At 44.7% G+C, this 12380-nt stretch overlaps 1 protein-coding gene across 21 annotated transcripts in view; it reads left to right on the top strand.

The window, feature by feature from the left end:
- Heph (polypyrimidine tract-binding protein 1 heph) overlaps positions 1-12380 on the top strand; it is a 349521-nt gene that overhangs the window by 202169 nt on the left and 134972 nt on the right. For 16 of the 21 annotated variants that reach the window (XM_070655595.1, XM_070655603.1, XM_070655596.1 and 13 more), the window contains one exon: positions 6180-6233. The exons of the other annotated variants lie outside the window; for them this stretch is intronic. In XM_070655595.1, the coding sequence (XP_070511696.1) occupies positions 6180-6233 (54 nt within the window). The remainder of the gene's footprint in view (positions 1-6179; positions 6234-12380) is intronic. 21 annotated transcript variants of the gene reach the window in all.

Below are 12380 nucleotides of genomic sequence, written 5' to 3'. Positions count from 1 at the left end.
GATAGTTAATGAGGTATCAGACTTTTAATGAGTAATGTGAAGTTCCTCAAAGGTCGGGCAGTTTTGAAAACGTGTTCGACCAGAGAGCCTCTAGGCAATCTCAGGGTTTCTGAAAGACATCAAAGGAGATTCGTTTTGCGTACTGAACGAGATTGGCAATAACTCTTACAACATCGCCCGATGGAAAACGTAGAAAAAGTCGGAGGTGAGAGAGAAAAAGAGAGATCGCGCGAAAGAGAAAAAGTCACGGTATTTTATCTTCTCGTTTACTTAAGACGTACACCGAGATGATTACGTTTGCGACAACCATCGCCGGCGGTTGTGTAATTTATTTACGCATTCTGATATCAACTTCTTTAGCTTCAATGTTTTACTTCCGAGTGTAATTGCACTCGGATATCTTCATGTTGTAATAACGAGGAAACTAATAGTACTTTTGGATTTTTAATTTGCCAAGATTGCACGCGCACGTGCACGAGATATAAATTTCGTCATTTGGGATAAATATTTTATTAAACAAATTGCGCGCCACCGGGGAAAATTCCTCTGAAATTTATTCCGTACGTCTGAGTCGGTCTTTGTGACTCTTATTGTCTGTAGTATAACGAACATCCGGGCGTTTCGTGCGAAATAAATCGGAGACAGGCCGACATGCGTGGCAGACTCATGCATAGAGAATACTTGCGACTGCAAGTCATTGCGGCACTTCGAAAATGTTCCATTCTCCATTTCCAATGAGGAAGTGAGAAACGAAGGAGAAAAGGAAGAGAGAAAGATTGCTCGTATCGGAGGAAGTCAAAGTAAAAGCGCGAAGACATAGCGCATCTCTGCAATTTTTCCATCGTCTTCTCTTTCTCTCTTGTTCTCTATTTTTTTTCTTTTTCTTTTTCTTTTCTTGTTTATATTATTTCTTCCTTTTTTCCATCTTTTTATCGCGCGCGAAACTCAAAGCGAATGTTTGTTTCATGCAACGAAACGGAATGGCGGCGACGGCGACGGCGGTCGGAACGGGCAAAATGCGTATTGTTTTTCCCGACTGTATTTTTACATGTATTCCTCCCCTGTGCGCGTTAACGTCCATCGCGTGTCCGTTTAGTATCCACGTACATTATGAAATAACGGGCTCTTTGTATGAAATCCATCTGCTCTTAGCTCACCCCGGTAGAAGCGTGGCCTCCTCTTGACATCCTTCCGTTTCCCTTCGTTTCCCAGCTCCGTTTAAACACGTACCGTTGTGGAAATAAAAGTGATCCGCCGGCAGCTTCGTGCCTGATATATGCACAAGGCGCCCCGGAATAATGCGCATTACCGTCGGGATTTCTTAAAGTAAATTAAAAAAGTCAATTCTCTTTGAAGAAGATGTAATTTATAATTTCTGTCATGACTCCTTTAAATTTCCAGCTCTGCGAGAGACGGAATTTTTAAGGCAAGACTTTTTCGAACTCTCTGCAATCAACTTATTAACTGAGCCCGTGATTTAATTTCTTCATATATATTCTCGGACGTTGAATGTATATATATATATTTTTTTTTTTTATTGAACTGGTTTCCCTCATTCGTGGAAACGGCGCGGATATTTCGTAAAAAGATATTCAGCTAAAATGGGAAAAGAAAAAAAGAATCTTCCGTCGGTCAACTTTAACGCTAAGCGGAGCTAATTTTTTTTTAAATTCGAGTTATCCTCGTACGTATGCAGATGAGAACTGAAGACGGGTAAATAAACTATTTGGAAAGATGGTTGCCACCCCCGCTCGCGGGGAAAAGCCTTGGAAACCGCCCAGTCAGCCGATACTTAAATCTCTTCGTATCGCCGTCTACGATCAGCTGGTGCTATCGTGCATTAATGGCCGCTACGTGTTCCTGAATAAATCGACCCACTAAACAGCCTCTTTCGCCGGTATTATTAACCATCTCTGATCACTCCGCGGAATTCTTTCGAGGGTAAATTTCGTCAAAGACCCATCAGCGGCGGTCTGAATACTTAAGTGCGCACGGGGAATTTAAAAAAATCACATTGCGATTTTTATATAAGGTTCTCAATTGCAATTTTAATAACTTCTTTCTTAAAGTTCTCGCTAAGGAATTAACGATCGAATTATACTTCCGACTCGATATATTATATGTATCCTGATGTATAACATTCGATAACTTTAAACCTCGACAACCGATTGCTTTCGTCGTATATCAACCGACGTTTTGATCCTTATATCGTGCATTATGTCAGAGTATCGAGAATTCAGTAATAAGATCTGTCCGCGTGGTCGAGTAGAAAATGTCAGATTAATCAATCGGAAAGCGCAACAATGCGTATTATTAGAGACGATTTCTCTCTCTTAAGGATAAAATTCGATAATAAGCTCTTGGACAGGACCGATGTAGGTTACTGGTCTTCGCAGATTGTCGTTGGTAGTCGAGTGGAAGAAGATTCTAAGGAGGAACGGAGATAGAGACGAGAAGGAGAGGGAGAGAGAGACGCGACAGATACCGGAGACCCATTGAAGTGACACGTCTTTTGTGATTTTCTCATTACTCGAGTGGAAGGTCGATCCTGAAGCCCATCTAGCTGCCGGGACGATTTCCGCCCTCTCGCTCCTCGCTACTCCACCCTGATCCTTCGTCCTTTTCTTTCTCCATCTCCTCGGCTATTCGTCCCCTCGCGCGTATCTTAATGCCTCACACCGAGGCACCTTATGTACCTGCGTTCGTGGAATTACTCCTTTCTTGCCGCTTCGTAGGATACGTATTTCACGTTCGCGTCGTCCCTCTGCCTCAGCCTGACTTCCGATCGGCGGCAGATTGGAAAATTATATTTCCTTGCGCCGCCGCAATCGCCTTACCGCAGCTGAGCCTTTCTCTCCTATCAATCCATCAATTCCAGCTATTATCTGTCCATTGTGTTTCTCACCACCTGTCTCCACGTGCTCCTGAATGGACCACCGTCCCTCTTTTTTTTTTTTTTTTTTCTGTCCGTTATGTTGGTTTTGCGTGAGAAGGGTAGTCGGAAGCAAGAAATTTGACGAGATCCCCCGCAGAATGATGAAATTCGAGATCATAAAGACGTCAAGACCGTAAACGTTTCGTGATTGCGTTAATTGACTTTGTCACGAGATTAAAAGCCGGCTAATGATACAATGATTTATAAGTATATTACCTACTGACCGACTTAATTACGTTTTTTTAAATCGATTTTCGAAAATCAGCCCTTGTCAATTTCCAAAATTTTCTTCAAAAGAAAGTATAAACCGGACTCGATCGTTTCGTATCATTGAGAAAAGTAGGGCAAGCCCTTTGAGCGCCGGCGAAACGTTTTCGCGTTTCGGAGAAAACGCAACGAATGACGTGAATCGCTTATCAAACCGACGTCGAGGAATGGTTCTTTCCCGAAACAAGTTTGCGCCGAGTCGACAGACATCTTTCCCCGTGATTCGCGGTGCCAATTTGCGCTTTCGCGAGCGAGAGAAAGAGACGGGGAGAAAAGGAGAGACTCGAAGTCGTTACGAGGCATTGTTCGCGTATTGTTGCCGAGGCATGCACCTACATTCTTCCTAGTGGCGTGTCCATTGTCAAGCGCGTCCGGGCTCGTAAGCGGAAGCGAGGAGAAGTCGAATACTATCGTGAGACGGAAGGGTGTGTGGGGCTTCCACCCTCTGGAAGCGCTAGCGCGCCTTCCACGTTGATCCGGCTGTCTCGCCTGTCTGACAGCCGACATCAATTAGTATCATAAGGCGCCTGAAACTGTGTACACACTCTTGCGAGCGGGCACATTTGACGGAAACGCGCGTTAACTTCTTCCGCACGCACGCACGTCACCGGTTGGCATGTGTTACTTACAATTTCCTTGCGAGAAATAATGTCAAGGATAAGGATAAAGAGAGAGAATGAGAAAGAAACCAGGAGGGAAGACAAAAGACTCGCTTCTTATTTCTCAAATTTTATTAAAGCTTTTGAGTAAATCGGAAGTTAAGATTCCGTTAAATTAAGCCCCGCCCGTTCGAGATTGAACGAATTAAAAGTTCCGATGGAAGACAGGTTCGCTTGCAATTGACAGAAAAATAAGACTTCGTTATCCGTTTACGTCGTTAAAGCTCAATTAATCGAGACATTTTCATTTCTCCGGCTCGGGTAATGGTGCCCGCACCCGACGTATTTTGAGTTGCTGCTGTCGACGAGCGGCTCTGCACTCTGATAATTATCATTGGATGGATACGGACGGTGTCGGCGCATTCCTACGGCAACTCGTGCAGATGCAACCTTCGGCGCACGCTCGCCGTCACGCGATGTGTACCGATGCAAGCTTGTACATACTTACACGTCCGACAGGCAAACGTGCTTAATCTCACAAAGGTGTTCGCTCATACACACGCACGCGTAACACGTTCTACCTTGTACGCGGGCTCGGCGGTGCGTGAATGTGCGTAAACACCGACCGGCTGTTTCCGTTGATTCCATCGGGATCCTAGGTTCCCTTCGCGGGACTATTATCATCCCCATTTGCTAATGTAACAAGATAAATTGCCTTTTCCCTCTCGCGGTATCGCCCGACAAATTTTCTTCCCAAACTCCGTCGTGCTCGTTCTCGCGCCGAGCCGCACGGACGAAACGCGTTAATCAGAACTCGTCAAGACGCTACATTTATTATGGCGGCAGAGTAAAAAGGAATAAATAGAAAAAAAGAAGAGAAAAAAAAAATAAAATAAAATAAAATTCGTTTGCAGAATTCGAAAGGTGCTGCACGGATTTCAGATCTTTTCCCTCTCGTCGAGAAAAATCGTGCAGGCTCCGTCGCTAATCAGCATCGTTTACGCAGTCGACTAAGGTGGCTTCGATTGGCAGTATTGATCGGTATTCTTCTGTTGATGCGTGTAATGCGCGACGCGTATCGTTAAAAATTTTTGCGAGACCTGTTCCGCGTGTGCTGCGAGATCTCGTATTCCGAGTGGCCGATAATAGGTGCGCACAGTACCGCCTTGTCGATTCCATGTCAAAGAGCATGCATAAAGGATCACGCGGAGGGAAAGAGAGCCAATCGTCAAAGTTGCGTGCCGAGAGTGGCAAAACGTTATCGATCCCGTCCTCGATATTTTACGTAAACACGTTCTCGAGCCACATCTGGCGGGATTTCTTTCCGTTTGTTCCCCGGTTGCCTTCTTCATCAGCGCGTTCCTGCACATGGACGAGCTTTACGATATCCCCGAGATACCTCGCCTTTTTATTAGTCCCTATTAGAAAGTTCCTTTTGCGTTTTTACGCGATTTTCTTAGCGCTATAACTCGCACGGTGCGCCGTATAAACTCGAAAATTTGTTTAATACTTTTATGTTGTTGTATATCGCGCGGTATGTCCATCATTTTTTTTAATCACCTAAAACGTAAGAGTTTTACGGTCTTGGTTTATCACTTTGTAGAAACAAGATGTTCTCTCGCTTAAAGCAAGATTTTAGTTACGACGATTGATTAACGTATTAAGAGCGCGGAGATTTATTTCAAAGAGATGCAATACGTATCACTTATGTGTATTATATCACACACATGTGCGATTTATGCGTTCGTGAACGAAATATAGTACACATATAGTGCGAGGCAAATTTTCCACGCGGCGATGGGAAATTAGGTTGTCCGCTGCGGAGCGATTCGAGCAAACTGTACGCCATATGTGTGATTTGGTCGATAGGTTCGCTTGTCGACGTGTTAATCTGGCTATTAGGTGGCGCAGCCGAGATATCTCGCGAACTCCTATGTGCCAGATGGCACGATCGAGATAGCTTGGGCCGTGCATCTCGCCAAGTGCATCATCGATATCTGCTTTGCGCTCGCGAGACGAGAAAGCCTTTAACTTGCGCGATTAAATATTTAATGGACCCGCAATATTCGCTGCCAGTTAAAAACGAGAAGATCAATTTGGCGTAAAAAGAAAAAAAAAATTCTTTGATAACTTCCGCGTAATAATTGATTAATTAATTTTTATTTAATTAAACTATATTAATTTTATTTTATTTTATTTTAATTCTTGTACTTAACTTTTTCTACATTTTACATTTTAGTCGAGCTTTTCAAATTCTAAATACTTGACATGACAATTCAGCGCGTGCGTGTCACGGTCGACATTTTACACGACAACTCACTTCGTCTGTTTAATCCTCGTGGCTTGTTTAATCTCTTGTTTTTTTTCTCTTGTTTCAGGTGAGTGTCCAGGAATTCCAGTACGCGCGCGGGACGGGCGCGTCCCTAACGATGGTAAGCCACAAAGCAATGTACACCGCCGTTTTAGCCGTCGCCACGTCGCCGTTCTTCCGCCGAAAGATTCTTTCCCGAGGACGGTGCGGCTCGCGAAGGATGCGGGGAAAGAGGTTCTAATATCTCGCAGGCACACATCCGTCTTAATTAACGTTCGCGTTACACTTCGATCTCCCCGCGCGTTCTGTGGTGTTCGGTTTAACACCCGCCAGCTCGTTTCTAATAATCCCGGCCGGACGGCAAATATTACTACAGAAATTTTGCTTGTTTCCTCCCCCGCGTTAAATCCCGGTTGTTAAAGCACACACCGTCCCCTTCGGAAACTATCGCAAATTACACGGTCGAAATGAACGATAAGAGACGGTGCGTCGTCTCATTACGCTCTATTTCAAAATAATACATAAATGAACGCTAATTAGGTATCGCGTTCCTACCGCGTGTCACGCCAGGTTAGTTCTATTGTCCTAGTAATTTTGAACTTCGCAATTACCTTGTAATTTACGACATTTATTGCAGGGAAACGTTGCTAAATGTGCGCATCACTTTATAAAATCTGACTTGTGCGCGCGGTGTTGTATAAATTTTGTAATTTAATAAATTTGACGTGGATTCGGTCGTGCAGCTCCCGCATTAAATATAAATGGCAATTCCGCCGGGACGTATAATCGCGCGTGAATCAATCATTTTAGCGTGATAATAAATATTGGCGTCGATGTTTTACGTATTGAAAACAACAGGCTGGCCAACGCCGATATTTTCCATCGCTCACACCGTGGCCCCGGTATATTAAGCTGATCTAATGCGTCAACGTAACGTAGCTGCAGCGCCCGCTGCATTAATCTATTGATGTCACGGTGCTTTTATTAAGCAGTGCCTCCAACGCTAACGCAACGAGTCGTCATTCGCGTATCCGTGCAATTTTCGTGAAACGCGGCGGATCCTGCGGCGTTAATCAAATACGACGGCTTAATTAATTAAACTTTTATGGAACACAGTCGTGTGCAAACAGCCAGCAGGCATCCACTTTCGTTTTGGCCTGTGAAAATGGAAGATGCGGCCCGTCGAATGAAAATAAAACAGCGGCGGCGCGCCGTGCGCGCTGCGTTTGAGACCTCTTATGTATTTTCAAACAGGCGAGTGCACACGACGGTATGTGGCTTCAGTCATATCGCGAATGGATACGTTTTTATACTTGCCCTAGATTCTGCACGCGGTTCTCTCAACGTTTGTTAATATTTCGTCAAGTATCGCGCGACGAAAAAGTCGGCCTCGCACAAAATCGACGAGACGTTCATTAAATTATTAATAAAAAAAAAGAAGAAAAAAAATTAAAAAAAAAAAAAGCATTTACGATGAGATAATGACGCGCTTTAACGACGACTGTAACCGGCCGTATCTGAAGAGAAAAATCGAGATCCCTTTATTCGATCGCCTCTACTTCTTTATCGTTGTTTCAGCCGTCCTTATCGCGCGAAATAAGAGATGTCGCGTAAGCGACAGTGACGAATGTGTTTGTATATTGTCAGGCCGGTCGTCAGAGGTGTCACACGAGAACCTGTAACGCACGACGGAGCGTCGCGAGGGGGTTGAAACGGTGCTCGGAACGGCGGATATGACGTACACGTCAAACAAAGTGTAGGGAATCCACGTTAATATCGGAAGGAAATAGGAGATAGATTTGTCGACGTGAATTTATCTCTCTCTCTCTCTCTCTCTCTCTCTCTCTCTCTCTCTCTCTCTCTCTCTTTTTCTTTATTTCTGTAATTTTTTATTTTTATTGTTTATTTTATACTTGCATTATTTTAAGCATTGACTCGGCAGTCTTTATAAAAAATTGTTTCTGTCGTCCTCTTTTCTCTTTTTTTTTTTTTATATTTTTTCCTCTCCCCCCGGCAGTACTCTTTACATTTATTGCAATGGAACTTTGTCGGCGTGTGCAAATATTACCTTCATCCATTCCGGCGTAATGTTTATGCATGTTTGAGCGGCAACAAATTGAAAGGGAAGCAGAATAGACCGCTTTTATTTCGTCGAATGTTACGACAGAATTTGTTATTAATGCGTATCGATTGTCGTCGTTTTCAATCTCTCGTGTGCGGATCGTAAAAGGGTTTGATCACTCGGCTCTTTACACCGTGTTTCATTCGAGCGAATCAACATGTCTCGTGCGTCACGGCCGCCGATTTAAAAGCGCGGTGCGAAAGGGTATATAGCGGAAAGGTACAAAAGATGACTGCGAGCCGAGACGCGTCGTCGACTCGCGTGTTGCATTCGGAGCCTCCTAATAATGCCTTAGATCCTTCTTCGTTCCGGACGGTTTCATGTTTCCACCGTATCATCGATACGGTACATTGCGCACGGCGGACTTAACGATCGCAATTGTTTTAAAAAACGTGGAGCCCACCGACTTACGACCCGCATCAGCCAGCGCGACGCCATGACGCATCGGCTTATCTTTATTCCACGCGCAAACATGCGGGGGCAAACGGGTCTTATCAGCGGCGCACGCCTCCAGGTATCGTTAGAGCGCGACACGCTCCCGGCATGCCGACGAACAAGCTGACCATTAGCATTTATTTCCTCGTTCCGGGTCCCGGCGCTCTTTTCCATCTCATTATTGGAAGCTCCTTACTACTTTGCGAGTACCTCGCAACGTCTTTTACCTCCGGCATTACGTATTCACGCACTTGGCGCATGTTCTAAACGTTTTCTTTTTGCTTTTTTTTTTCTTTGTTTTGCCGTTTCGTAAATATATGACATATATGTAGATTGTAAATTTATGTACTCCGCCGTTAATCCTCTGCGCGCGAATATCCATTCGCCGAGGTAAAAGTCTGCATTTTTGACAAGGCCGTGTAAACACGCAATCAACGAAATTGATCATAGTGATAGTAATATTACATATTTTAGCGCATATTACAAATGGAAGGATTAACACCTCAAATTCAGCGTGCTAATGGTAATTATTCGCTAATATGAATCATTAATAATACTGGTTAAAATCGGGGCTCGATCGAAGTAATTTGAATTAATGTTTCCAGTTGACAGGGACATGCTCGCACAATATCCTGATGAAATATTCACGCGGTAACCCCTGCAGCGCCCTGAAATTCATATCTAGTCCGCGTGCCACGAGGTAGAGGGGGAGGGACGGGGGGGTGACTGTTTCTCTCTCATCTTCGGGCGATTTCCTGCGTGAAAACGCCTCATCGCGAAGTGTTTCCTTTGTGAACCTGAGGCCTTCTTCTCTCAGGGCTTTCGCCTTTGTGTCGCGGAGCTTACGTTGTTCACCAGGACATCAAAGCGTACGTTGCGCACGGCGGTTTCTCGCCCTCGCGATTTCCTGGACGGCGAATTTCCGAGAGAACGTAACGTACGCGAAAACCGTTTCTCCGGGCAGAATCCTTGGGTTGACACTTCCAGCTCGTGGCCCTTTAACCAACTCGCTACTAGCAGCACGCGAGCGGCCATAAAGGGCTACAAAAGTGCCGTAACGTCGTTTCGGTGTTTTACATATAGATTATGTGCTTTGCTTTCGAATCGCCATAAAATAAGTTCGGTTTTCTTTTCGACGCTTAGAAAAAAAAAAAAAAAAAAAAAAAAAATTACCGCAAATTAATAAACTCGTCAGCAGCCGCGTTGCTTTCAATTTTTATTACTGTTATTATTCTTGCGTTTATTCGCGCTCGGATTACGCGGCCTTAGTTTACTAGCTTCGTCGAAATATCTTGAGGGCGGAATGCCTCTATGATAGATTACTTTTACCCGCGCGCCGGCTTCCGCCGTCATTGAGCGGCTCAGCCGCGAATATGTCACTCCGTCGCGAAAATAGATTCCGCGCGATTCACCGCACGGAAATACCATTCGTTCGTCGACATCGGAAGCGCGTTGGAGGCATCGGAAACGAGAGCGAAGAGCGAAACGTATGAAAAGTGCAAATATCGCACACGTGCCGACGTGAAAGCCGATACTTGATTTTCAGTACCGGAAAATAATTATAGATCTGCTCTTTAAATTGCTCGGAGAGTTTAACGTCCTCACGTTTTTAAAAATGTAAGATGGAAGCTAAAAAGAACCTCCTGTCAAGCGAAACGAGATTCAAGAGTCAAGCTTTGCTGTAATTCATATAACAATGTTCTAAAATTGTATTTATTGCATTAACGTTTCGAAGGTAAATTTGAATGAAGGAGGTAAATTTAACGAAAGATTTAACTCTAAAACCTAGCTCTCGCATTGGCATCTCAATCGGTACGTCGCATGTGCACGCGCGTGTCACTTTGAATCTCTTCTCGTGTCTCAGTGAGTGGAGGGTGACTCGATCTTTCGTGCGGCACACGACTCAATTACCATCTCTGTGACGCGTGAAAATAGCTCGCCCCCTTCTTTTCTTATCCTTCCACTCCCGCTCGCTTTTCCACGTAAAACCACGAGCACGCTCTATTACACTCGTTGCACTCGCTCGGAGTGCTTCTCGACTCGCATTTTTCACTATCAAGCGGGAATCAAAGCCCCCCTATCGCGTTTCACGCTTGACGGCTGGCGGATTTTCTTTAACGCAAATTAATCACGCCTTACGATGATTGTTATTTGATACTTTTGTAATATTCGCGCGTAATATCGATTAAATTAACGCTTTTTTTTTTCTCACTCTCTCTCTTTCTTTCTTATTTTTGTAATGCAAAGTAATAATGTCTGATTTATATTTTATTACGATTTATTGCTTTTATGGATAATTTCGCACAAGTGTAAATTATTTGCGTAAATTATTCGAACAATACGGCCTCTCGATTTATCCTTTTGTAATGTAAATTAACATCATTAATTATTGCGCATTTCATGTTAATGATATTACTAATATACAGCTTGATCTGTGCAATTATTGCGAATTAATTATCAAGCCCCGCGTTATTTTTTCACATAGACGTCTCGGCGGAATAAAGTTCGCTGTACGAAAAAAAATGGTTCTCCGTCCCTTTTTGCATCGCTCAGAGTAAAGCCTCATTAATTTCATTTCAAGAAAGAAAGAAAAACGCGATCCGGGGCGCGTTAGATTAATTGTGAGACACCGAGGGGGGAAAAAAAAGAAAAAAAAAACAGTAGTTACGACTGTCTGCTGGGAAAGGTCGGTGTGTTTCTTTTATTTATTTTTCTTTTTCCCTTCTTTTTCCCACCGAGGACAACGACTCGGCTTCTTCAGATGCGCTCCATAAATGGGATATTGTCGCGAAAAGGACATCATAAAACGGTCGTTGCGTAAAGTCCACTCTTCGCGTCGCGTCGCGTCGCACTCTCTTCCGTGACATAAAATCCGACGGCAACCTCCATCCCCCTCCCCTTCCCCGCCCTCCCCCGCGCATGCATAAGCCATTTGGCAGTCTGCTGTTCTTCCGGGGGTCGTTGACGGGCGCTGATAAAGGATTCTTGATGAAAGTTAGTCGCTCGCAACTTCGACGCTTCCGTTGCAAGCGCGTTTTTAGCGTCGTGACGCGGTTATCACACTTTAACTCTTTAATTTTCTCTGTGCGCTATTTTAACTACACGCTTCGTGAGCTGCGGCCTGTATTTTTCGCGAATGAATATTACGGATAAGCGGAGGGGGGCCGGCTCCTCGTTTTCAGAAGGAGCGCGTTTAACGTACACGCGCTACACGTGCGCTTCGCGAAACAAGGATCCCGCTGTGTAAAGAGTTACGCACATCCGGTACATCGTATCTCGAAGTTCGGGGTAAATCCGGTATTGTAGGACCGAACTGCGCGGTACTGCTCCCCGATCGAGACAGATAAAGTGAATTTCTCGGGGTTAGAGTGCACGGCGGAGCGAAGGGTGGATGGGAGAGAGAGTGAAAGAGAGAACGAGAGAGAGCGAGGTGGGGTAAGGGAACGGTGGCTGGGCGCCGATCGAGGCTCGAACACGTAACCGCCGTGTTATCTATTAGCTCTCCGCGTGATAAACGATTCGCTTCCTTCCACGCGAACTTCGCACGTAAATCGCCTGGAAAAGGATAAGCCCCGCACATGGAAGCGCGTTCGGTATACCCTCGCGCTCTGACCCTGCACCGTCGATTTCCCGATCTGCTTTTTTAAACGGCGTACTTTTTTTTTCAAGCCTGGTTGCACCGAATCTCGTCCAGTGTACGCGTATGTTTTC

This window comes from Cardiocondyla obscurior, linkage group LG04, assembly GCF_019399895.1.
Source record: "Cardiocondyla obscurior isolate alpha-2009 linkage group LG04, Cobs3.1, whole genome shotgun sequence".
Lineage (NCBI taxonomy): Eukaryota > Metazoa > Arthropoda > Insecta > Hymenoptera > Formicidae > Cardiocondyla > Cardiocondyla obscurior.
Note: the sequence above shows the minus strand (reverse complement) of the source record. Positions and strands in the feature narration are given on the sequence as shown.